We start from the raw sequence: 27,311 nt of genomic DNA on the forward strand, positions 1-27,311 counted from the left end.
ATAAACTTACAGTTAAATAAATAATACAAAGATAATAAATACTCAATTCATTGCCTCCTAATTATTTTATTATACTACTCTCTACGTCTTCACCAGGCTCTTTAAGTCTAAATACCTCTTTGATAGAAATATTATATAATGGTACGTGACTGGGCATCTCCTCCCAGCTTGGTGTTCAGTATCTTCAGGCGGTTAGCTTGAAATCAGCGTCAGTGGGGATAGTCAAATCTCCGAAATCGGCAAATGCTACAGGTTGGAACTTTTCTCTTAGCTGTGTGTTACGTATTATCAGCATTACCCCCAGTACGTGTGTTCTGTACCTCAGTTTTGCCATCTGTAAAACCAAGATAATCATAGAACCTACCTGATAGGGTTGTCATGAGGATTAATGAGTAAAGCATCGGAGAGTGTCGATATAAGGGTAGGCTAGGCTCTGTATTATTATTACTGGCACAGAAAGATCTCCAACCTAGATTGTCATATATTTTTTAAAGCTGGGAAAGCATATATAGAATGCTACCTTTTGGCTATAACACAGGTAAAACTTTAAATACATGTTCATAGTCTCTTCGATAAAGAAGCCTTGGCAGGACACGTAAGAAATGAATTAAAGTGCCTGCCTCGTTTGTCTCTGGCGGGGGGGATGAGGTGGAGGACTTGGGTAAGAGCAAGACTTTTCTTTCCCGTTACATTGCCACTGAGCTTTATGTTCTTCGACTACGTGAACATATTAGCGACTCAAAACATTGCATTATAAAGAAGAATCATTTCCTTTAACCCAACAAGCATCTCCTCCTCATCTGTTATAACCAAAATACTAGGAGACACTCTGTGAGGGTCAAAAGGGGCAGGGACCAAGGAGGGACCAGGGCCGCTGCCCTCCACGAGCGCATGCCCCGCCCCCCCGGGGAGACGGACCGTGCACAGGAGACCCGCCTAGAGCGGGGAGACGGTCCAGCCCTGGGTACCAACACTACAGGGCTTTGCACTCAACTCATGATCAGGACGATACAGAATGGCTCTTTCAGGATACTTACCCTGTTGTATATGGGATGTTTATGCCCCCTAGATTAATACTTTCACATCCAACGATAAACAGGGTGGAAAAACACAGTAAGGATACACCACTGCAGATCATGGCTAGTTTTGCAGATTCTCTTGCACCAAGTTTCAGTTTTTTTATAATGTAGCCTCCCAGGACAATCCCCACACCGGCACTGGGGACAATAATAACACCTAGAGAGAAGAAGGGAAGGACAGGATTACTCTGAAGGTTAACGTACACTGTAATTTGTTTTCTAATTACTCCTGTTCCTACTTACTGATTAGCACTGAGGGAAAAAAAATCCCGTAATCAATAAATCTTCAATGTGTATGATTTTATAGTATAATTTGTTTTCAACACATACAACCAACAAAGGACACATATCCAGAATGTAAAATAACTTATACAAATCAATAAAATAAAGACAAGCAACCGACTGAAAAAGTGAACGAAACGTGAACAGGCCCTTCACTGAAGAGGAAATCCAGCTGACCAACAAACACATGAAGGTGCTCACCCTCATTGCTAAGAGGGAAATACAAGTTAAAACCATAGTAAAATACTACTCTGCACCAATTGTGTCGATAAAAATTTTAAAGGCCGATGCTACCACATGTTGGCGAAATCATAGAGCAGTGGTCACTCTCTGCACAGCTGGTGGGATGTAAACTGTGACAGCTACTTTGAGAACAGTTAGCTATTATCTGGTAGAATTGAAGATACACCCATCCTGTGACAATCCTGGATCTATACCCTAAGGAAACTCAGGCACATGGGGATCAAAAGAAGTGTACCAGAGGGGAGCCTGAGTGGCTCGGTCAGTTAAGCTCTGACTCTTGATTTCGGCTCAGGTCATGATCTCACAGTTCATGGAACTGGGCCCCTCGTCAGGCTCTGCGCTGACAGCACAGAAACTGCTTGGGATTCTCTCTCTCCCTCCCTCTCTGCCCCTCCCCTGTTTGTGTACACATTCTTTCTCTCTCTCTCTCTCTCTCTCTCTCTCTCTCTCTCTCTCTCTCTCAAAAATAAATAAATACACATTTAAAAAAATAACTGTACAAGAAATCTGATGCATCATAATAGCCAAAAACTGGAAATAAACCAAATGTCCATTAATAGATACATTGCATGTTATGAATTCATATGATGAAATGCCACTCTACAGCAACAAAAGTGAAGGTCATGACAATGCTCACTATGAGGATGGATCATACAAATGCAATGTTCAATGAAAGAAACAAAACAGAACACATGACATGAGGGCATCTGTAAAAAGTTCAAGTGCAGATAGAACTGAATGCTTTGTTTAGGAATACATATATAGGCAGCGCCACTACGAACAAAACCGAGAAAATAAGGGTCATAAATCCAAGATAGTAGGGGGAACAGGTGGGGTCAGGAAAGGATACAGGGTGCTCCTGGAGTACTGAAAACATGCCATTCCATGCCCTGGGTAACAGTGACACAAATGTTCACTTTATGATTATTCACTATCTCTCAATTTTGATTCACATATTTCTGTGTGCATTATGTTTCACAGCTTTTTTAAAAGCTAAGAGAAAAGCTATATTGCCTGCCCCAAGAACCTCATAATCTAAAATAAAAATAAACAAGTTAGACTACAATAAAACAATTAGACAAAAGGCAGGAAGAATACTAGAAAAGAAGCATGTGAGCCTTCTCTGGGAGAAATCAGGGAGGGCTTCACAGAAGCGGCAGTATTTGTATTTGAGCCAAGTATGAAGAAGAAAGTAAGGTGAAGACTGAAATGAGACAAATATGTCACGAGAGATCTTGGCAAGAGCAATGTTAAGGGTGTTGTGAAGGAAGAAGCCAGATTCAGACTCTTTCCAGAACTTGGGCTACAAAAGGAAAAATGGGTGTGGGTCTAGGGTAAGAGTGGGATTAAGGTAGAGTTTGGACTTGGAGAATGTCATGCATTTGCTGAGACTGGAGGGGACTAAGCATATTTATATACTGACAAAAACAGACTAAAAAGGAAGGGGAGGCTAAATGTGGAGGGAAAGGTTTATCTGATACCAATGCACGATCCTTGAGAAGTCAAGAGAATATGGAATTAACAGCATAGATGATCACATTAGCACTAGATGGGGAGAGAGAGAGACCCCTTAATTCCAGCTAGGAACAGGATAGGGGAGAAGGGGGTGGGGGAGAAGTCAACAGGTGGGTGGTAGCTCCTCAAACTGTAGCTTTTCTGTTTCATAATTTTTCCATTATTTTGCAGACATAATGTAATACGTGTTACAACAGAACACTTGAAAAGCATAGAGAAGTATAAAGGAACAAACTCCATTGATTACATCCTGGCATATTTCACTCCAGTCTTTTTTCCATGCTTTTTTTCTTTAAGAATTGGTAACATGCTATAGATTCTTTTTTTACATGGCTTTGGTTTTTTATTTCCGGGTGTGTTTGTTTTTTCTGTATAATTGAAAACAAAACTAACTCTTAGAGGAAAGGGATATTGAGAAATTTTTTTTATTTTTATTACAAAAAAATTTTTTTAATGTTTATTCATTTTTTGATAGAGACAGAACATGAGCGGGGAAGGGGCAGAGAGAGAGAGGGAGACACAGAATCTGAAACAGGCTCCAGGCTCCAAGCTGTCAGCACGGAGCCCGACGCAGGGCTCGAACTCACGGACCGTGAGATCATGACCTGAGCTGAAGTCAGTTGCCCAACCAACCGAGCCACCCAGGAGCCCCAGGGATAGTGAGAATTTTAAATACAGCCAAGGATTAGAATAATTGTTGTAGGAGAGTAAAATGAGAATATGCAATAGGCTTTGCAAGTGGAGAGCCCAACGGGTCCAGATGAGATTGGCTTTCAGAAGTCTGTAGTCTCCAGCAGCGCACACGGTTGGATGGTTTTTGCTCCAGCATGTTCAGCAACCCACATAAAGGAGCAGAGAAGGATTAGATTAATCTAAAACCTGAGCTTTGCCTGGCAACCAGTGTTCATCTTGTAATCCCCACGACAGCCCTCATTTTGCAAAATCAGTAATGACCTTTTTACAGATGAGGAAACTGACAGCTCAGACGAGTGATTGATCCCACAGTGCACACAAGGGAGAGAGTGTCTCACAAGGAAAAGTGAGGTCTCTGATTCCCAGCCCAGCACTCTGTCCACATCACCACAGAGATCTCTGAGAGTTAACAGGTCCCTGGAATCTTCTAGGTAAATTGACCAGAGCTTTGGGCTTAAATAAGCTGCTTAATAAAATATCATTATCGTTAAGGAAGAGTACGCATTCTATCTACACAAATAAATAGGCAAGACTTTCTCTTTAAAGTGAAAATGACACATTCATGAAATCTTTATTTCAATTAAATAATTTATACTGTTCTAGACCCCCAGGATAACAAACAAAACAAACCTCCATGCTCATAGCTCAAGTCACAATTTAAAAGTAATATAATTGGGGCGCCTGGGTGGCTCAGTCGGTTAGGCGGCCGACTTTGGCTCAGGTGATGATCTTGCAGTCCGTGAGTTTGAGTTCGAGCCCCGTGTCGGGCTCTGTGCTGACAGCTCAGAGCCTGGAGCCTGTTTCGGATTCTGTGTCTCCCTCTCTCTGACCCTCCCCTGTTCATGCTCTGTCTCTCCTGTCTCAAAAATAAATAATAAAAAAAATAAATAAAAATAAAAGTAATATAATTTATTTGACTATGCATTCTAATTAGTATTCAGCTCTTCAAAACAGCAAATTTGTCACCGGTAAATATGAGGTTATATTGAACAGAGTGAGGACGCCTTAAAATTTTCTCCTGATGTCCCCGTCTCATCTAAATCTCACTGCACTATCCAAACAGAAATTCTGACCATCCATTCATGGTAATCTGTACATCATTCAGATCTCCAGCTTAAGTAAGAGACCCAAACGTCTCCTTGTTAGAATATCAGGCACAGGGGATAAATAGGGCAGATTTGGTGCTGGGGAGAACGGGGGTAACAGTAGAGCCTCCTCGCTGCCCCTTCTGAAAGCCTAGCTCTGGGGAAACCAGATTGTGCAGAGCCTGGAGGGGCTGGAAGTTGGTTTCCCACCCAGCACCACACTGCATCCTAGGCCTGGCCAACTCCCCCACTGCCTTGTAGGGAGGGGAAATTACAGGCATCTTCTGCTTTCGCTAACCAAAAGAAATCCAAAGAGGATTTTCACTTTAATGGGGGGGGGGGGGGGAAGACGAAGAGTGAAAATAGCATTCAGCATTTGTTTGGCAACAAGGGGTTATAAAGGCACTGAGAGCGGCCCCGCCAAGCCCCTTCCCTGGGAACCACACTCAGCATCTCAGCATCAGGCCCCGCAGCTTTGAAGTGTCTGCGAGCATCTGTGCTTTATCTCCATTTGTTTTATCTCCATTTGTTTTGTGCATCATCAGGAAGAGGTTCCTAAGGTATCAGAAGAGCCTAAGAGGGGTTGTATTTTGAGCCTGGTGATGCTTAACATTTTTTCCATATAAATTAACTGTAACTGCTTCTCCGCTTTATGCCCTTCTGGCTTATGAAAGGCTTCATTGGAACACTCGACTTTCAGATGTTACATCATAAGATGTAAATATATAAGATGGGATCTCCCAGCAGAAGCTGCCCGCCTGCCACGCACCGTGTCTGCATTCAAATCCACCTCACTGGCTGGTGCTCACCCCTTCCCTTTGTCCTCAGAACCCAGAGAGCCCTCTTCCAACTGCCTCCTGGCTCCTCAGAGCCTCTGCTCCCTATCAGCCCCTTTCCCAGCCCTGGCGGGATGGCTGTGCAGTCCCCGAGTTTCTGCTCCTCACGCCCTCTAGTGGCCAAGACATGGCTGGGACCCAAGGGTACAAGAGGGTGGGCAGGGGAAAAAGCATCAAGTCTGTGTGTATGAGGGGAGACGGCGGAGGTCTGAACTCAGGGACCCAGCCTAAGGTAGTGGTAGAGGATAGAAGCCAGTGCATTTGCAGATGTCTAAGAGACAAATGCAGGTAAGAGTACAGGCCACATGGACACATTCCCGGAGTTCAAATCTCAGCTCTGCCACCTACAAACTGTGTGTCCTTGGGCAAATTTCTGAATATTCCCAGGCCTCCGATTTTCTCATCTGTAAAATGTGGCTAAGAATAGTATCTTCCTCATAGGTTGTTAGCTTTAAGTGAGTTAAGAGATATAAAGTGCTTAAGACAGTGTCTGACTCATAGTATATGAGTCAGGACTTAATAAATGTTGGTGATCATCATCATAAATATGAACATCATTATTATCTACCTAATATTAATGAGTTTAACATTTGCACAAATCAACATATTGAAATTATAATTAGGCAAAAATCTCTATACGCTATTTTATCTATAGGATTGAATCTGTAAGATTGAACACTAAACTTTTATGTGTTCTTTAATATATAAGCCTTTGAGGTTTAGCTACTATGTAGTTTTTTTTAACATTTATTTACTCTTGAGAGACAGAGAGAGACAGAGCATGAGCAGGGGAGGGACAGAGAGAGAGGGAGACACAGAATCTGAAGCAGGCTCCAGGCTCTGAGCTGTCAACACAGAGCCCAAGGCAGGGCTCGAACTCACAGACCGCGAGATCATGACCTGAGCCAAAGTTGGACGCTCAACCGACTGAGCCACCCAGGCGCCCCACTACTATGTGCTTTAAACACATACATCTCTGTTAGCTATTTAGTACTGTGTGTATATGTCTGAATTTAAAGACCTCATAGCTACATTAATTGTCAACAAAGCAGAGGATCCTGTTTGACTTCATAAAAGGTCTGTGAACATCCTGCTGTTTTCCAGTTGGAAATCTTTTATCTACTTACTTATCCAAGCAAGTCAACATGTTAATTGTCCTACTTCCTTTCTTTCTCTTATATCAAGCACTATCCCGTAATATTCAATTTTGAAGTTTTTACCCTGAGTCACAACATTGCTTGCCCTTATGAAGTGTAACTTCATGGAGCCCAAAGGTCTTTATGAAAAATGATATTCATTGAATTGCCAAATATTAAAGCTACTGGTGGAATTTTTCCCCTCCCCTCTAGTTTTTGTCAATATGTAGAAATTATCTGTATTGCAAATAGACACATAAAACACACCTACGCTTAATGCATGATTTGGGATGCAAAAAAACCTTAAACTGAAAAGAAAGAGGAAAAGATTAGGTGACCCACTCATCATCAAGAATGTTCCAGGTTCAGGGAACCTGAATTGTGCCACTATTGCTATTGAACAATAATTTACTTTCATGGTACCCAGGGCTAACTCCTGTCATGAGGCCTTCCACTCACTGTCTGTTGTGTTTACCTCTTTCTTTCCTGCTAGACTCTCAGGTCTTTATACATGGCAGGGACTTTATCTTTATGATCTTCATACCTTTCTAGCACTTACCAGGACCTGGAAATGTAGGGATGAAAGAACAAGCTTTGTTATTTAGGATTTATTATACAAAAACTTCGAATGGCTTATTCATTTCCATTTTCTAATTATTCCTGAACTAGGCTATACCCTATTTTACAAGTAGGAAATCTAAGACCTCATTCGGGACCAAAATAAGCTGCTAAAGATCAGTTTAAGCCTGGCAGGCACTAAATGATGCCTGAAAAATTTCGCTGTTATCAAAATTCTGAGTTGAGCGTTATTAGCAAAAATGTAACTGGCAAGCCACTGAAGGTGACAAGGCACGTGATGCCTATGATGTCCGCAGCCCTCTGATACCTCTTTTCTATCACGAAATCATAATGGTGCAAAATGTCCCACTGTGGTGTGAACTAAGTTAACAGATACTCAGAATCTCAGATGTCCTCATGCGCTTTTCTCTAAATTCACTGATCCTATGTGTTTCACATCCAAAGTTTTCTTTAGTTACGTTGAAAAATAAATGGTTTGCAAACGTAAGTCAGTAAGAAATAAGCCATTATGACTTTGAGGTTCTGCTGCTGCCTTGGGGGAAGGGAGCTGGGCACGGGGAAGGAGGGGAGGGGAGGGAGGGGAGGGGAAGGGAGCTGGGCACGGGGAGGGGGGAGGGGAAGGGAGCTGGGCACGGGGAAGGGGGGAGGGGAAGGGAGCTGGGCACGGGGAAGGGAGCTGGGCACGGGGAAGGAGGGGAAAGAACAGGATGGGCATCTGGAAAAGAAGGAAGTCCAGTTTGTTCTCATTCATTCGTTCTCTATTTCTCCTTCTCTTTTTACACACACATACACATACACACGCACAGGTGTAGACTATATACCACATACAGTGACATATAGTATCTCATCTCATTCCCAGAATTGTGTGGATTTTGAGTTGCTCTGAAATCAGAATGTGTCTTACAATCAAAAGTATCTTAGCCTCGTGGCATAATCGAATTAAAAGCATTTTCCTTTCATAGACTCTAAATCATGCAGCATCGTACAATTAATGGTGTCTTAGGCTGGAAGAAAGATAGCCTCTTTCCACATCACAGATGAGGAAACATCTAACGATGTGATAGAGCAGGGAAACAAACTCAAATTTATTTAACTTTTCCAAAGACTGTGCTTCTAATCTTATAATACAAAACAAATGTTTTTCCTATCATCCAGGGTAAATGAGTTTACCCTTTTCAGCTTCTACTTTTCCTTGCAACATTTTCTATAGGAAGTTAATCACAAGGAATAAAAGAATAAAAGGGGAATAAAAGAAGAGAATATTTAAAAAATCCAAACCTTAAAGCTAGCAAATGTTAAGTGCTCCGAGAATAGACAGCATAGTAAGCATACATTTTCATAAACAATGCATAAATCCACAAAGTGTCACAAGAAGCACAATATATCTCTTCCTCCTTCATATCTCAGTATCACCCCTGTGAAAAATCTCAGAAATCCTTTCACAAACTATGATTCGGTGTATCGGGGTGAATGTCTGGTATCCCTTTTATAATTCAGTGGCTGTCGTAAGACAGAGAACAGAGAGTTTCTTTAAATCCACAATATCTCATGGCATAACATCTAGTCACATTCTAAAGCAGGGGCAGCAAAGCCCAGAACCACGCCTTGTTTGGATTAGGAGAAGCAGCCCCTGTGTATTGAAGGGAACAGCGTGTGCCACCATCAAAGCTACCAGTTCTGAAGGGAGGCCTATGGGCCAAATGGAAGAATTTATAGGAAGTTCTTTTAAGAATCCTCCTGAGGCGGATACGCCGGCAGGGTGGCTCGCCTCACACAAGGCTGCTGCAGACAGCCTGTCTCAAGTTTTGCCCCTCTGTAGGTCCTGTTAGAGGACACAGTGCGAGAAGCAGACCTCTCCGACCACAGCTTCCTCTCCGAGTGCCCGGCAACAGCCACAGTGTGGCTCAGATGGGACCACTTGCAGCTAACCAAGAGAGAATGCTCTGAAATTTCTCGCCTGGCCTTGCTGAAATTACTAATAAAGGCTTTCAATGGAAGACACACTTCTAGAAGCCTCAGCCTCCGTGACTTCATCATGGAGATACAACATAAAGCTCATATTTAACTCCTACTAAGGCAAAGGGGGCTCATTCACCTACAATAACACTTTCTTCAACTCTGCCGACACAGGGAGACACTGTACAGGAGAAGGGAAACATGAGATTCCCAATCTCGGAGATCCGAGGTCTCGGGAGCACTGAAGGAAAGGTAATAGAAAGGTACATTCAGCAAAGAATACAACCACACTTTTCATTTCAGGTTTTTGCAAAGGCCCGGCTACGATAATACATAACGGCAAATGCCAAGCTGCGTCAGGAAAGGGATTCAAAAATCAAATCAAATTAATATTTCATCTTTTATGGCTTAGAAACCTAAGCGTTTTCTGCATGTAGGCAATAAAACCACAGAGGGCAAGAACAACTCGGAATGATGAGATACAAAAATCAGAGTGTTGCCTTCCATTTTTCACCAGCTCTGGGCAACTTCAGGCAAAACAGCGAAAGCTTGAACCAAATTACTGCAGAAAAGGAAAAAGCCTTGCAGAGGAAATTTCACAGAAGAATAATGGAGTCTTAGTAACTTTTTCGGTTTTTATAATAAGCCTCCAGCAAAGCCCTTGGTGTTAAGTTACTGCACTTTGTTTCCGTTCATAGAGGCAAGGGCTACAGATGTGGGCCAGTGCCAAATGCAAAACCCTCTTTGGAGGCCCTTTGGGCAAGATCCACTTTCTCTCTCAGCAGTTTTCAACTTCTCCTCTTTCCATTGTTGTCCAAATCCAGCCGCTCTCAGAGCTTTCCCATGGAGGAGGTTAATCGTCATTACGCCCACTAATAGCTGAGCCACAAAAACCCGACAAAGCTACCCTCCCCCTGGGAGAAGTAAGCAGATTTTTAAAACCCTATTTATCTGAAATTTTGAGACACACTTCTAAACACCTAACTATACCTGTTACAGTGTCTTTGCTCCCCCCTCCAGGGGCCAAGTGCAGATTTGCTCATTAGATACCATATGAATTCTACCAAATTAATTCTAATTCTAATTTCATGAGGTGGACCAGAGCACCCATTTAATAAATACAGTCAACGCACTAATCCAAATGTTCTGTGCCTCTTTTTCGTTCTTTTTTTTTTTAATTTACAGCTTCATTGAGCTATAATTAACATACCATACAATTCATCTACTTAAGTGTACAATCCAGTAACTTTCAGTATACTCCCAGACATACACAACCAATCCCACAATCATTGTTCGAACATTTTCATCACCCCCAAAAGAAATTCTGTATCCATTAGCTATCACCCCATTTCCTTCAAACTGTCTCCCTCAGCCCTAGACAAACTCTAGTCTACTTTCAGGCTCTATGGATTTACCCATCGTAGCCATTTCATATAAATGGAGTCATGCACTATGTCTGTCTTGCTTCTGTCATTTAGCATAATGTATATAAGGTTCATTCATACTGTAGCATGTATCAGTTCTTCATTCCTATTTATGGCCAAACAACCCATTGCACTGATATACCACGTTCGATTTATCCATTCATTCATCAGTGGGTATTTGGGCTGTTCCTATTTGTGGCTATTATGAGTAATGTTGCGATGAATGTTCACGTTCAAGATTCTCTGTGGACATATGTTTCATTTCTCTGGATGCATGCCTAGAAATGGAATTTCTGGATCATACGGCGACTCTATGTTTGAGGAAGTGCCAAACTGTTTTCCAAAGTGGGTGCACCATTTGACATTTCTACCAGCAGTGCGTGAGGGTGCCAATTTCTTCCAATCTTTAATTGCTAATATCACAGATAACATTTGATTATTGTCATGTCAGTGGGTTTAAACTCGTATCTCATTGTGGTTTTGATTTTCACTTCCCTGATAACTAATGAGGTTGAGTATCTTCGTGTGGCCATTTGTATATCTTCTTTGGAGAAATGTCTGTTCAGATCCTTTGCCCAATTTTTAATTACTTTATTTTTCTTTTTACTATTGAGCTGTAAGGATACCTTATATATTCTATTTAAAATTTTTTTAATGTGTATTTATTTTTGAGAGAGGGAGAGACAGAGCACGAGTGGGGAAGGGGCAGAGAGAGGAAGACACAAAATCCGAAGCAGGCTCCAAGCCCTGAGCTGTCCACACAGAGCCCTACCCAGGGCTCAAACCCACAGGCCATGAGATCATGACCTGAGCCGAAGTCGGACGCTTAACCAACGGAGCCACCCAGGCAGCCCTCTTGATACATTCTAGATACAAGTCTTTTATCAGATATATATTTTCCAAATATTTTCCCCCATTCTGTGGGTTGCTTTTTACTTTTTTGTTGTTGTTTTGGAATTTTATTGGGTTTTTGGGTTTTATTTTATTTTGTTTTATTTTTCTGATGGTGTCCTTTGATTTACAAAAGTTTTTAATTTTGATGAAATCCAATTTATGTACTTTTTTCTTTGGTTGTATTATCTAATCCAAGGTTACAAAGATTTATGCCTATTTTTATTTCCAAAGGTATCATAATTTTAGCTTTTACATTAAGGCCTTGGATCCATTTTGAGTTAGTTTTTACATATGGTGTGAGGTATGGGTCCAGCCTCATTCTTTTGCATATGAAGATTCAATTGTCCCAGCACCATTTTTTCAAAAGACTATTCTTTTCTCATTGAATGGTCTTGGCATCCTTGTTGAAAATAAGTTGATCATAGATGTATGGGTTTGTTTCTGGACTTCCAATTCTATTCAATTGATATTTATGTTTATTTCAAGTCAGTGCCATATTGTCTTGATTATTGTTGCTTTTTATTAAGTTTGGAATCAAAAGGTCTAGGTCCTCCAACTTTTGTCTTTATCAAGATTGTTTTGGCTGTTCTGGGTTGCTTGCATTCCAAATGAATGTGTCAAATTCTGTAAAGAAGCCAGCTGGAATTTTGATGGGGATTATGCTGAATCTATCTAGGGAATACAGTCATCTTAATAACATTAAGTGCTCCAATTCATGAACATGAGACGTTTTTCTGTTTATTTAGGTTTTCTTTTTTAAGCAATATTTTACAGCTTTTCAGAATATAAGTTTTGTACTTCTTTTATTAAATTTATTCTTAAGTATTAAATTCTTTCATGCTAGTGTAAATAGAATTTTTTCCTTAATTTCACTTCTAAAATTGTTCATTGCTAGCGTCTAGAAATACTATTGATTTTTGCATGTTACTCTTTTATTTCCCAACTTCACTGAATTCATTTACTAGTTCTAATACTTTTCTAGTGGATTCCTTAGGATGTTCTCTACATAAGATCATATAATCTCAATAGAGATAGTTTTACATCTTTGTTTTCAATCCAAATGTCTTTTATTTCAGTCTCTTAGTTAATTGCCCTGGCTAGAATCTCCACTGCAATGGTGAATGCAAGTGGCAAGAACAGATATCTTTGTCTTCTTCCTGATCTTAGGGGGAAAGTATCAGTTTTTCATAAGTATGATTTCAGCTGTGGGTTTCTTGCAGATGCCTTTTAATTCATCATGTCTTAATCTTCAATCATTTAAATAGTAGTCAAACTGAAATTCATTTTTGTTGTTACTTAAAAATGTGTTGCTAAGTATAACCTTCAGAAAACTCATAAAGTATACAATTTTTAAGACACATCAGGGCACCTGGGTGGCTCAGTACATTGAGTGTCTGACTCTTGATTTCAACTCAGGTCTTGATCTCACGGTTTGTTAGATTGAGCCCCGCATCAGTCTCTGTACTGACAGTGCGGAACCTGCTTGGGACTCTCTCTCCTTCTCTGTCTCTCCCTTGCACATGCACTCCCTCTCTCTCTTTCTCTCTCTCTCAAAATAAATAAACTTTTTTCAAAAGCTTTTTTTTTTTTACCTTAACAGAAAACACTTATTGAGCACCTACTGTATATGGGATTTTGTACTAGACTCTGAAGATAAATAGTGCATAAAACCGACAAAAATCCCTGCTCACATTGAGTTTACAATATACTGGAGGAAAACCCGATAATAAACAATAAATCAAGAACTAAGCAATTCTTACTGAATGTTAGAAGGTGAAAGCAGTCCAGAGAAAAAGGTTGAGCCTAGCAAGGAAAATCAAGACTTCTGGGAGAAGAGTTGCATTTTTTAATGGGGGATGCTGGTCTCACTGACATGGGGCCATTTGAGCAAAAACCTGGAGGACAGAGAGTGCAGCATGCACAGGGAATACATGATATCCTAGTTATACACTGTGTTCATCTATCCACTGAATTTTCATCTATCCACTGAAGTAAGTTTACTGAGAGCCAAGATTACTATTAAAGGTCACAACATTTTATAACTAGAAGAAAATTCAAAAAATGATCAACCTTCCTTGCCTTCTGAAAGAGAAAGCTTAAGCTAGAAAACTAAGAACTCAGCAAAGCAGTGACACGTGAAATGGAAATCTTAACCAGTATGATACATTCTGCACTTTATACCTAAAGACTTTGCTGTGTTTCAAAAGACATGCATAATTCCAACAGGTAATAATATTCACAAAATAAGTTTTACAGATAGAAACATACTCTAGTAATCTAATGGTCTGAGCAACTCTGGAGGACACCAAACCAACTATCAGAACTTAGGTTTCAGAAATCTACTAAAAAAAAAATCTACTAATTAACCAACTTTTTAAAAAGAGGCATTAGGTAGAAAGCACTAGAAAAGAAACAGATGACATGGGTCTCACCTGACTTCCCAATGTGATGACGAGCACCACCAACTGATCCATTTTTAAATCTCGCAGCAAAATACCAATAGCCTCTTTCCCTTATTGTTCTGATCTTATCTACTCTCGGTTTTGAATAATAAAATCACACATTTGCAAATAAAACTTCTTTTAGGAAGACACTAAAGTATCTTGAAAAGATACAAGAATAAGAAAATGCAATAAATATTTTAAATTTCTGCCCAAATGACATGTGAACCAGCAAAAGAAAAAATGACAGTGTAGCAACAGTCAATGCAATGTACCTCCCAACTAATAGCCATGGGTGCCTCTCATACTGTTGTGGTTACTGGTTCACTACCAGACCCAGATATTACACTGAGGGGGCTTCACCAGAATCAAAGGTAGCCCTGTATCTTTTCACATTTTTATTTTCACCAAATGAAGGACATGCAAGGCACCTGCCAAATAAAATAGATTTTTATTCAAAGCTGGAGAGGAATAGCCAACATCTTAGACAACTGGGCTGGAAATGAAAGCAACCATTGCAAGATGGGGAAGTGGACAGAATAAAAAAGAAGGCAATTTAATAGGTGTGACTCAAGTTGCAAGCTGTTAGAGCAAGAAAGGACTTTGTGTTTTAGTATTTACTATTATATTTTAGCCTTTACTAACATTTTCAAAATTATTCCTACATTATATGAAATTAATTGTTTGAGTTTCTTATTTGTTATCATAGAATCACAGAATTTGGGAGCTATGATGGGGAGTGCTACTTATCCCCTGATGACTACCCTTCTTTCTTCTAGAAACACCAATAGTCTCCTACTGGTGGCAAGTTTTATTTATTTGTTTGTTTGTTTGTTTGTTTGTTTTTATAAAAGACCAGATAGCGAATATTTTCCACTCAGTGTGCCTGACAGTGCCTCTTACAACTACTGTTATAGTGCTAAAGTAGTCAGTCTTGTGTAAACAAATAAGTATAGCTGTGTTTCAATAAAATTTTATTCACACACCAAACAAAACAAAACAAAACAAAACAAAACAGGTAGCAGGCTACATTTGACCCAAGGCTGCTATTCTAAAGTAGTAGTGTGGATTATGCTTGTCTGAAATGCAGACTACATTTCCCAGACTCCCTTGCAACTGGATGTGGCCATGAAATAAGTTCTGGTCAATGTGATGCAAGCAAAGGCAGTACATCCATTTACGCCTTTCTTCCCCTCTCCTACCATCCTGCTGCTATGAATGCTGGGTTGACAGCTACACCTCTCCTTTGGACCATGAGGACAAGAGTCCAGATGAAGCAGAAATTGGAAATTGTCTCAGTTACTGCAGTCACTATACCAATCCTGAGCTTCCTATGTCCAGATTTTTTTGTGAGGGTGAAATAAACATCTATTTTCCTTTGTCCTCTGTTATTTTGAGTCTCCAATATTCTCAGAAAAGTGTAATCCTAACGTAACACAGGAGATCAGAGATCATTTCTTCAACTTCCTCATTTTATAGACGACGAAGGAGAGAGAGAGAGAGATGTATGTCTTAATTTGGATCAATAGCTTGTTAATGCCAAAACAAGGGGTAGACTGTAAATGTTTGATTCTAAATCCAAAAACTTTTCTAAATTTTGTATGAAGCTAACACTCCCATAGACATACATTTACATTACAAACATTTGTTATTTTCTTTGTGTGATCTTTCTCAACCATTTAAGTCACTTGTTTTCCCTAAGAATGGGTGTTTGGTTTTTTCTAAAAGTGAAAGAAAAAATATTTTTATTTTTGGAAACTTGCTTTATGGTTAATTTTTCCAAATTGTATATTTCAGGAAGGTGAAGTGTTTTAGACTAATTTCTCACCTAAAGCAGCAAAATTCCTCAAAATTCCTTTCAAAAAATCTTACCTATTATTGTCTTGAATCATAAGGTACACATCAAAAAATAAATACTATGATTAAAGGTTAAATGTGGGAGCAAGCGGTCTTCAACTTTAACCAACATTAGCAGAAACAACCTAAAATCATATGAGGCAAATAAACGTTTATAGTGTTTTCAAAGCACATTCATATCAATCATTTAATGGATCAATATAATGGCTCTATGAACAGATATTATCTCCTCATAACACATAAGGAAACAGATTTTGGGAAAATGAAATGACGATATAATCATCATGATAAATTTGTAGAGTACTTTAAGCCTTAAAGCATTTGCACTTAATCTTATCCCATGAGGTGGGTTACTATTTATCCTCATTTTCCGTAAAATTAAACATTCAGGAAAGAAAGTCACACAAATGATGTCAGCAGGCTCACAGATGTCAGCAGCCAGGACACAAATCTGATTTTCAAGCCAGAGTCCTTTCAAGTCTGAGAGGAGAAAGCTACTATCTGAATTCCAAACCCATTGTTCCTTCTAAAACTGAAACCTAGTCTCTTAACTCCTACTTTTCTTTGTTTCAATTCGTTTCACCGTCTCCTAAAACAAACTCAAGCCTTCAATACAAAAAGGATCAAATTTGTTAACATTTGCGGTGTGTGTGTGTGTGTGTGTGTAAATACATACCTGTGTGCATACAAGTGTGTGTATGTATTGTGTATGTGTATAGATGTGTGTGTGAAAGCATACAGATGTGTGTGTATATACACATGTGTGTGCATATATGAATGAATTTGGTTGAGGCAGATAGTGATGAGTCTTTATAATTTGTCCTCAATGTATGTTAAATATATACTATTTGGCAAATTATTCACATTTGAAGTTTAATCATATAATATAATAAGAAACAACAGGGGCACCTGGGTGGCTCAGTCAGTTAAGCGTCCGACTTCAGCTCAGGTCATGATCTCACGGTCCGTGAGTTCGAGCCCCGCGTCGGGCTCTGGGCTGATGGCTCAGAGCCTGGACCCTGCTTCCGATTCTGTGTCTCCCTCTCTCTCTGACCCTCTCCCGAAACAACAAATGATATTCACAGAAGAACCTACCTACTAGGTTCACCACAATACCAAAAGCACAGCACAAGACCAGAACCTTGACTTCAGCTCTGGTGGACTATTTGTAAAGATACATTTGTTCTTCAAATCAGGAGACTATAGATGCTGGAGAGGATGTGGAGAAACAGGAACCCTCTTGCACTGTTGGTGGGAATGCAAATTGGTACAGCCACTCTGGAAAACAGTGTGGAGGTTCCTCAAAAAAACAGTGTGGAGGTTCCTCAATAGCACTGCTAGGAATTTACCCAAGGGATACAGGAGTACTGATGCATAGGGGCACTTGTACCCCAATGTTTATAGCAGCACTCTCAACAACAGCCAAATTATGGAAAGAGCCTAAATGTCCACCAACTGATGAATGGATAAAGAAATTGTGGTTTATATACACAATGGAGTACTGCTTGGCAATGAGAAAGAATGAAATATGGCCTTTTGTAGCAACGTGGATGGAACTGGAGAGTGTGATGCTAAGTGAAATAAGTCATACAGAGAAGGACGGATACCATATGTTTTCACTCTTAGGTGGATCCTGAGAAACTTACCAGAAACCCATGGGGGAGGGGAAGGTAAAAAAAAAAAAAAAAAAAAAAAAAGAGGCTAGAGAGGGAGGGAGCCAAAGCATAAGAGACTCTTAAAAACCTAGAACAAACTGAGGGTTGATGGGGGATGGGAGGGAGGGGAGGGTGGGTGATGGGTATTGAGGAGGGCACCTTTTGGGATGAGCAGTGGGTGTTGTATGGAAACCAATTTGATAATAAATTTCATGTATTGAAAAAAAAAGATATATTTGTTCTTACATGACATTAAAACTGTTTTGTTCTACCTACAAAGCAATTTTTATTAATAGATGTACTGTACATAACAAGTGTGTGAATACAAATTAAACATTTCTGAAGTATTTCTAATAGTCAACATTTTATTCACTTTTTCCTTGCATCCCTTAAAAAATGATTTGACATGAGAGGCTGATATTTTTCAAACATATGAACAAGATTATGAATAGAAAAGATAACTAAAAAGAATTATATAATCTTCTTCTTAATGCCCTCCCCCCCAAAAAAAACCATGAGATAGACGCTAATTTGTTTAGGAAAATTTCAGTAGGCTTTTTAAAAACAGCAGCTAAAAAAAAAATTACAATATGGGAGTATCTACACAATTAAGTGGAACTCCATAAAATAATGATCCCATTAAAACTAAAAAAATTAGTTCTCTTCTTTAAAAAAAAATAGTTCTAGTATTTTCTAATTGCTGGTTGATCTAAAAATTCCTCCACCAGAGATTCAAAGGTTTTTGGGTTTTTTTTATGTTTATTCATTTGTGAAAGAGAGAGAGAGAGAGAGCACAAGCAGGGGTGTGGTGGAGAGAGAGGGGGACACAGAATCTGAAGCAGGCTCCAGGCTCTGAGCTGTCAGCACAGAGCCTGATGTGGGGCTCGAACTCACAAACCACGAGATCATGACCTGAGCTGAAGTCAGACGCTCAACCGACTGAGCCACCCAGGCACCCCCAAAGGTTTTTATAATATGAGACCATTGCACATTATTTCTTCTATTTCCTCTATTAATTATATTATTTCCTCATTTATTCATCTTCACATGCATCAGAGTAGTTTGCTAAATGACAGACACTCAGAAACTACTCAGTGAATTCAGGGAATGGACCTACTATCCTATCCCTAGATTATGAGCCTAAGAGAGGCTGGGAGCACGTACCATAAAGCAAAATTCTCCCAAGGGCAGATATTCTGTATTAACATGAAATTTCCTGGCACCTTGTTCTGAGATTCTTGGGAATCTGATCTAAAGACAAATAAGATTTATCTATTATTAGTTGTCAGCACTGAAAATGCCCTTAATGCTCTACAGTACTTGGGAAAACTTAAAAAGTTGTTTTGCTTAAGTATTTTAATCATTCTCCCTAAAATTTTTCAATTAATGTGCAGAATACTTTGCTTAGCAAAGTTAAGGCCAGTGACTGTTTATTTTTTTTTTTAATATTTATTTATTTTTGAGACAGAGAGAGACAGAGCATGAACAGGGGAGGGGCAGAGAGAGAGGGAGACACAGAATCTGAAACAGGCTCCAGGCTCTGAGCTGTCAGCACAGAGCCCGACACGGGGCTCGAACTCACTGACCATGAGATCATGACCTGAGCTGAAGTCGGACGCTTAACCGACCAAGCCACCCAGGCGCCCCAATGACTGTTTAAATAAACAAAAGTTTTAAGTACAAATTGACATACAAGTACACATAATACATATATAAAACCAAACTGTCAACTTGTACTTATATACAGTGTATATGTACATTATATATATGTATTTATATATGTTGTGTTTTATAGATACAAACATACACACATACATATTCTTGTAGCTATAACTACCAACACATTGGTTGCATGAGCAACTATCTCAGAGAGCAAGGCTGACATAGGACAAAAAGAACTTGTAATGTCATGAAGACAGATGTTCTATTGGAAAATCTATGGACATTTATACAGCTGTCCTACAGCTTTCCATTTCTGGGTAATTCCACCAATCTCAATTGCATTTCCAAAAGAGATGTATTTATATAGAATATATTTCAAATGAACTGCAGAAAGATGTTACAAAACATTATTGAACTACTCAATACACAACAATGGTACATTAATTGTTCCTGGCATAGGTAAGAGAAGCATGCACCTATAATGTCTCTAAACATCCAGTTTAGTCAAAACACCAACATGAATTACACTCATTTTTATTGTAAATAGAGATATAAAATTTTTTCAGTACCATGGCTTGGAAACATTAACTGTTGGTAACAAATTTAAATAACCCCATGTTTTGCTTTCTGGCCAATGAAAAGAAGACATCAAGTTGAGCCTGACAGCAAGGGAAATTTTCTGTGGTCCATCATTAGATGGTTCAGGTTACAAAAGGACATTGTTTCCACTTCTAATAATGTTTAAGCCCATGTTTTATTGTTTAGTTGAAAAGAGTAAGGTATTCCCTTGTCTATGTGGTAATAAACCGACCACGCTCAGGGACAAGATCTTCAGAAAGCATTTCTGAGGAAAGGAGGAATGGTGGCACAAGCTGGGAGTCAGAAGAGTTCGTCTCTAGCTCTCCAGGGTGCCACTACCTGTGCAGCCAAGAATCCTTCAGTTAGAGCCTATACCTCTACTTATCTATCCACAAAACTGGGATAATGTTATACTCTGAGCCCCCTCTTCCTCATCTCCTTCCATAACAGTCCTGACTGTCCTGTCCTATTACAGATGATGGAATATTTGATGAGTAGAGAGGAAAGCCAAGGTCATTCCCATTAATAATTAATATTTATTTACATTTAATAAATTTTTAAAAAAAATTTTATTTCAGTATAGTTGAGACATGATGTGACATTAGTTTTAAGTGTACAACTTAGTGATTTGGCAAGTTTATATGTTATGCTATGTTCGCCCCAAGTGTAGCCACCATCTGTCCCATTACATCGTTATATCGTTGACATATTCCTTAGTCTCTGTCTTTTATTTAATAAGTGGTTTTGAAGCAGTTAAAAACTTCAACAGCCCTATAAAATGGATATGATTACATCATTCACAACTAGTAAAGTGGAGGCCAAGGAAATTAGTTAACTCACCCAAAGTTACACAGCTAATAAGTGGCAGAGGCAGATCTTAAACCCAGACATTCTAACTCCAAAATCCATATCCTTACAACATATCAGCTTATAACATATTGGCTCACTACCAAGCATGTGGGGATCACCTCACTTTAGCAGGGTACGGACCTGCCAAAATGGGATCATGCTCGGTAAAATGTTCTTGAGCTCTCAAAAGGAGTATAGTTAATCAAATCACCAAACTACCTTAATCCTTGCTAATTCCTCCCCACCCCACCCCCAAAAAAGTAGCAATTCACTACTGAGGAACTACTTCAGTTCCATCACATACAACAAAAGAGAAAAAGAAAAAGAAAAAATATATATTTAATATGTCTAATTTGAACTGCCAGGAAAAGGTATTACATACACCTTATATATACCTTACATATACCAAAGCAAAATATTAAGACATTGACTAACTTGAATGCCTAGAAAAAGAAATTGCTTGCAAAAATCAGAAAATTTTGCAGGGTTGGCAGGGAGTGATGGTGGGATGTTTGCTAGCTTATCTTTGAAGAAAGGTTGTCTAATTCAATCCTTCATTCAAAGAGCAGACTGAGGGCCAAAGAGATTAATATTTACAGTCATTCATTCATCAAATCTATTGGGTGCACGTCAATGCTGACTTAACCAAGGATACGATGCACTTAGCAGCCTCTTACTTCTGTGCCGGACATTTCATTCTCTCCCTTGGGTTTTCAGTCCTTTTCAAAAGCTCCCTAATCTTTCTCAACTCAACGTTTATACATAAATAAATCCTGCTCTGTGAACGAAATGTATTCTTTTTGATGGCTAAGGCTCTCAAGGGGCCTCTGGGCCATTCTGGACATCAATGATCATCAAGGGGCAATGAATGTAGATGTAGAAATCTGGAGAAAACTGGTCTGAATGTCCTCTGAGCCCCGAAAATCCCTTATAAGTGATGCCTGTCCTCATTTTTCTCTGTGCACGCATACACACATGGGTGTGCATGGGAAACAAATCCCAGACATAAGGACTAGTAATCATCAAAGATGAGTGGAACAAAAACATTTCATTTAATTGAGAGATTTAGTCATCTGGCATTTCACTGCACAGTGCTCGAATATATGAAATTAAAATACTTAAAATGTCTTTTTACCCACTAAGAGTTATGCAAAACAGACATATTGGAAAGTTGAACAATAAGTGGAGAATAAATCAAGCTGAGATATCAAGATCTAACCCTACCTCAACACTGATTTAACTGAAATCAGTTTCACGTACAATGTATTACACTTGTAAAGCAATGCAGTTTATAATTTATATTGCATCTCTAAGCCTCCCTCAGTTCAGATAAAATAATCCCTCAGCCTTTCACATTAGTGTCAAGTCTCTTGTCTCCTCTTTCATTTTCCCGCTGTTAGTCACCTTTCATCTCTCTTTTTACTCCTCAAATCCATTTCCCCCAGATCATCTTTGCTATTAATGTTTCCCCATGCCCTAAGTCCTGCCTTCACTCTTCTTTCTGCTTTAGATGTCTTTTCCCAAGAGTATCTCATAAAGTGGGTATCGCAGTTATTCCTAATGGCTACTTCCCAAACACTGTGCCAAGCACACGATCTACATTCCCTCATTTAATCCTCACAATCTCTACCACTCACAAAACTTAATGAACTTGTCCAAGAACACAGGAAGGAGTATAGGGTCATTATACTACAAAGTCCTTGAGGATGGGATCGCTCTATATTCTCATGATGGTTTTCCTAGAACTTGCACAGTGCCAGGCCCATAGGAGAAGTTCTATAAATATTTGTGCAAGATGGATGGATAGGTGGATGGAAAGAAGGATGGATTGATGGATGGATGGATGGATGGATGGATAGATGGATGGATAGATGGATGGATGGATAAAAAGGATGAGCAAGAATTTCAACAAGATCTGTCTCCTTCCAAAACTGATCCTCTTACTCAATGCATAAAAAGTTGGAGGAGAGATCATTTGTGCAATAGAAATTCTAAAACATAAGCAGCTTCCCTGAGGACCAGCCCAATGTATATATTATGGACCTGTATTATGGACTGCTGATGTACAGCTTGCAAAAACTGCTCTTTACACCTGTTTTATCCACTGTAAACTAGAGAGAGTAGGCCCTCCACTGCAGCATTGCAACAAAGGCAGCCAATGATGCCTAGAAGGGCCCCTGTCTATCATTGCACCTAGCTAAGAGTGGAAGCCTAACGAAGGTCACCTGCTTTTACCATCATAGCACAGACTCATACTAAAGGAAAGACTCCATTTTGATCTGGATTCCCAAAAGCTCCATGGATTTTTCAAAGAGCTTTCAGAAAGATTCCCTCTTTTGATCATTACAGCACTCTGAGGGAAAATGCTAAGCCTTGTTGGGGGAGGGGGGTAAGGACTGAGTATTATACGACAAATATATCCCTGAGCTCGCCGTTTCCCTCCCCTGTGTGGAATCCGCTTTTTTTGCTGGAATAAAGGTTAACTGAAAGCTGGATGAGTAAATTAAATAGTTAAAAAGAAAGAAGTATTTTAGACAAATGGGCTGTTTAGTATGAAATTACTTCACTATATGTGTCATTATAGCAAAAGAGTGGAAAAAAACCCAATGTCCTCAAATCAGGGAGCAAATAGACTATCCGCACAATAGCATACTGTACTATTTGGCTGTAAAAGAAATGAGCGAGGTCTCTGAGGCACTGAACAGAGTGTATGGTATACCAATTCTGGGGTGAGAAGGGGGAAAGATGCTAATATAAAATGCTCATGCATATATTATATATATTGCATACTTAATACGCATATTTACACTTACCTATTCAAAAAGAAGCAAGAGGGATAAACTAATAAAATGCTACCTTTATAGGGAGAGAGAGAACTGGGACAAGGATGCAAGCAAGGCCTCTCTGAATGTCCTTTGTTTTACGGTTTTGACTTCCCAATCCTGCAAAATGTATTACATAACTTTTTTAAATTAACTTAAAAATACAAAAATAAAATAATCCCTAAAAACTGAAAACAAACTAAAGCCAATATACTCCCCAGTATATCGAGTTGGTGGCATAACCAGAGAAGAATCATTTCAAATAACTTTAGGTCACACTATTTTACACAGCCGTTAAGAGATAGCCTAAAGATAAGAAGAACCACAAAGAAGTCTAAAACTGCATTTCATATTTCATGGTTGGTAACAATACTGATATTTGGTTTGAAGCTATTATACACACACATACACACACGTATATACATGTGAAACTATTACACACACACATGTATACACACTTGGATAAATTATTCTAAAGTCACTAGGAAAAAAAAGACTTTCAGAATTAGAGCAAAGAGATACAATATAATATCAAAGAAGTTAATTAATAACCTGCTCTTAAGTTTGAAGCAAAAATATCAGTATAACTTCATGATCTATTTTTCTCTCTTTATTAAAAAAAATTTTTTTTAACGTTTATTTACCTTTAAGACAGAGAGAGACAGAGCATGAACAGGGGAGGGTCAGAGAGAGAGGGAGACACAGAATCTGAAACAGGCTCCAGGCTCTGAGCTGTCAGCACAGAGCCCGTCGCAGGGCTCGAACTCACGGACCATGAGATCATGACCTGAGCTGAAGTCGGCCGCTTAACCGACTGAGCCACCCAGGCGCCCCCCAAAAAAATTTTTTTTTAAAAAGGCCTAACAACAATGGCAACCTGGTACCAATGAGCAACCCTACTGTCCAGATGGTGATCTCCAAATATCATTTTCCTCTAAAAGGAACCACAGCTCCTTGCAGAAATATGACTGATCCCAAGTCTAGGGCAGGAAACATAATATAAGCAAGTCATTTTTTATCATGCCGGAAGCTGAAAGACTACTGAGCCAGTGCCAAAGGATACAGGTGCTAACTTGAAAGGGCACCCAGTGACCAAAGACTGGACAAATGGAGCATCAAACAGAACAATGACCACTATGGATTAAAGCACATCAAGCTCATTAATAACCATGAGTTCATTATATTTTCAAATTTATCGGTGACTATACAAATCTGCTAGAATATAAATTGTTACTCTGGAAATTGGTAAACAAAGGGAAAGAATAAAAAGAAATAAGGGCATTTGGAGAACTGGCCAAACAGGAAGCTGGTCAGTTGGTGAATTAATTAATTTCGAGAGACAGACAGGCAGATGGAGATCCATGATACACTGTTATGAATAACCCTCCCAGCAACTTCTGTCTGTCTCCTGCCCCAGGAGGTTTCTGCTGCTTTACTCCTATGATCGAGACTAAAAAAATCCCTCCCTACAATTTCATTTGAATGTATTACTTTGCCTAACAGGCGGAATTTAACAAAATGCCTTCAAATTGCCACTCTAAATCAGACTAATACAAAGTTTGTTTTAAATCAGAAAACCTGGGGTGTCTGGTTGGCTCAGTCGGCTAAGAATCCGACTCTAGATTTTGGCTCAGGTCATGATCTCATGGTTCATAAAATCGAGCCCCGCATTGGGCTCAGCACTGACAGCATGGAGCCTACTTGGGATTCTCTCTCTCTCTCCTCCGCCCCTCTCTTGCCCAGGCACGCGCTCTCTCTGGCTCTCTCTCTCTCAAAATAAAACAATATACTTGAAAAAATAAATAAGTAAAAAATAAAACTTTAGAAAATAAACAAATCAGAGAACCTAAGATAACTTTTTAATAGGAATTTAAATTTAACAGTTTCTTACAGAGGGAGGTGGGTGTGGGATGAGCTAAATGGGTGATGGATATTAAGGAGGGCACTTGTTATGATGAGCCCAGGTGTTGTATGTAAATCACTGAATAAATCACTAAATTCTACTCCTGAAACCAGTATTACATTATATATTAACTAACTAGAATTTAAATAAAATTTGGGAAAAAAAAAAAAGAAAAGAAACCCCCCCACAATTTCACAACATATGAAGGGGGAAAAACTAATTTTTACTGAGCAGCTTTTCATAGTAGGTATGAAATGCTTTAAGATATAATTATTTCATTTCATTTTTTCAGTAGCCCTGGGATATGAACACTCACATTTTACAAATGAGAAACAAAGTGGTTAAGTGACTTGGCTAAAATCATGCATTTAGTTAAATGACAGATCTGGGATTCAAAGAGAGGTCTGTGGATTGCATCAGGCTGCCCACAGAAAGAAAAACAGATCATGTGGATGTCAGACATGGCCAAAGTTGGTGGCAATGCAAATTACTAAAAATACCACGGAAATGATGACTTGCTTAATAACTAATCCCCTTGTAAGAAAATAACTCTATCGGTTATATGGTTAAGAATAAATTGATTTGGTACGTGTGGCCTTAGGAAAATTATTTAATCTAAGATTTGCAAAAAGGAAGATATCAGAGTTCACTCCAGTCCAAACTATTATTTTCTAGATTAGAAAAACTATTCTCTGGTAAAGAAAAACTGATAAACTTACAGTTACACAGTAGGCCAAGATGCCGTCCACCTTATGTACTAACGTACCCTGGACTAGCTCTGAGGGGTAACTTCACAGGCCTGAGATCTGCCCGGGCTGCCTGCTGAATCAGGACACTGACTCCTAGTCAAGACGTGAAACACACAGGTTAATATCATTGATCCCAACCTGGATCTGAGGAGTTTGGGGATGATTTGTACCAGCTTTTAGCACTGTTTATTGATAAAACTGAGCGTGAAGATTTGTACCTGGTCTCGCTAAGACCACCTGGAGAGTTCCAATGCTAAGGTTGGTTATGGAGCAGGAACTCACGGGACCAGCAAAATACAGAAAAGAAAAATAGATAAAAAATATTTTGAGGGGCGCCTGGGTGGCTCAGTCGGTTGAGCGTCCGACTTCAGCTCAGGTCACGATCTCGCGGTCCGTGAGTTCGAGCCCCCACGTCGGGCTCTGGGCTGATGGCTCGGAGCCTGGAGCCTGCTTCCGATTCTGTGTCTCCCTCTCTCTCTGCCCCTCCCCCGTTCATGCTCTGTCTCTCTCTGTCTCAAAAATAAATAAATGTAAAAAAAAAATTTTTTTAATAAAAAAAATATTTTGAAATATAAAAAGTATTATAGGGGGCGCCTGGGTGGCTCATTCAGTTAAAAATCCAACTCTTGGTTTCAGCTCAGGTCGTAATCTCACGGTTTTGTGAGTCCAATCCCCGCGTTGGGCTCTGCGCTGACAGCATGGAGCCTGTTTGGGATTTTCTCTCTCCCTCTCTCTCTGCCCGTCCCCCATTCACACTATCTCTTTCTCAAAAATAAATAAATAAACTTCAAAATTTTTTTTGAAATCTATAAAAAGTATTATGAAAATATAAGACCAGCTGAGCCTCCATCTGGGGCTCTGCTTCCTGGGTGTTTCAACTATATGTCAGTGGTGCCAGATATAAGAGAGAAAACTGGTCCTGCCATGCCACCCAGAGATGGTCTGTGACCGACAAGGACACTCTTATTTCAGTGCCGTTGCCATGGAGTATTCATGTGTAAACATCCTCATCCTAAGTCCTCTGAATCTTCTTAAGAAACTGAACTCTGTGTAACCACCACCATTAGTGCAT

The 27,311-nt window shown here is 39.4% G+C and overlaps 1 protein-coding gene across 13 annotated transcripts in view; it reads right to left on the reverse strand.

Annotated features, from left to right (window-relative positions):
* SLCO5A1 (solute carrier organic anion transporter family member 5A1) overlaps positions 1 to 27,311 on the reverse strand; it is a 307,828-nt gene that overhangs the window by 31,219 nt on the left and 249,298 nt on the right. For all 13 annotated transcript variants that reach the window (XM_045049920.1, XM_045049919.1, XM_023248212.2 and 10 more), the window contains one exon: positions 1,038 to 1,236. In XM_045049920.1, coding sequence (XP_044905855.1) covers positions 1,038 to 1,236 — 199 coding nt within the window. The remainder of the gene's footprint in view (positions 1 to 1,037; positions 1,237 to 27,311) is intronic.

Source organism: Felis catus, chromosome F2 (genome assembly GCF_018350175.1).
Source record: "Felis catus isolate Fca126 chromosome F2, F.catus_Fca126_mat1.0, whole genome shotgun sequence".
NCBI classification, from domain to species: domain Eukaryota; kingdom Metazoa; phylum Chordata; class Mammalia; order Carnivora; family Felidae; genus Felis; species Felis catus.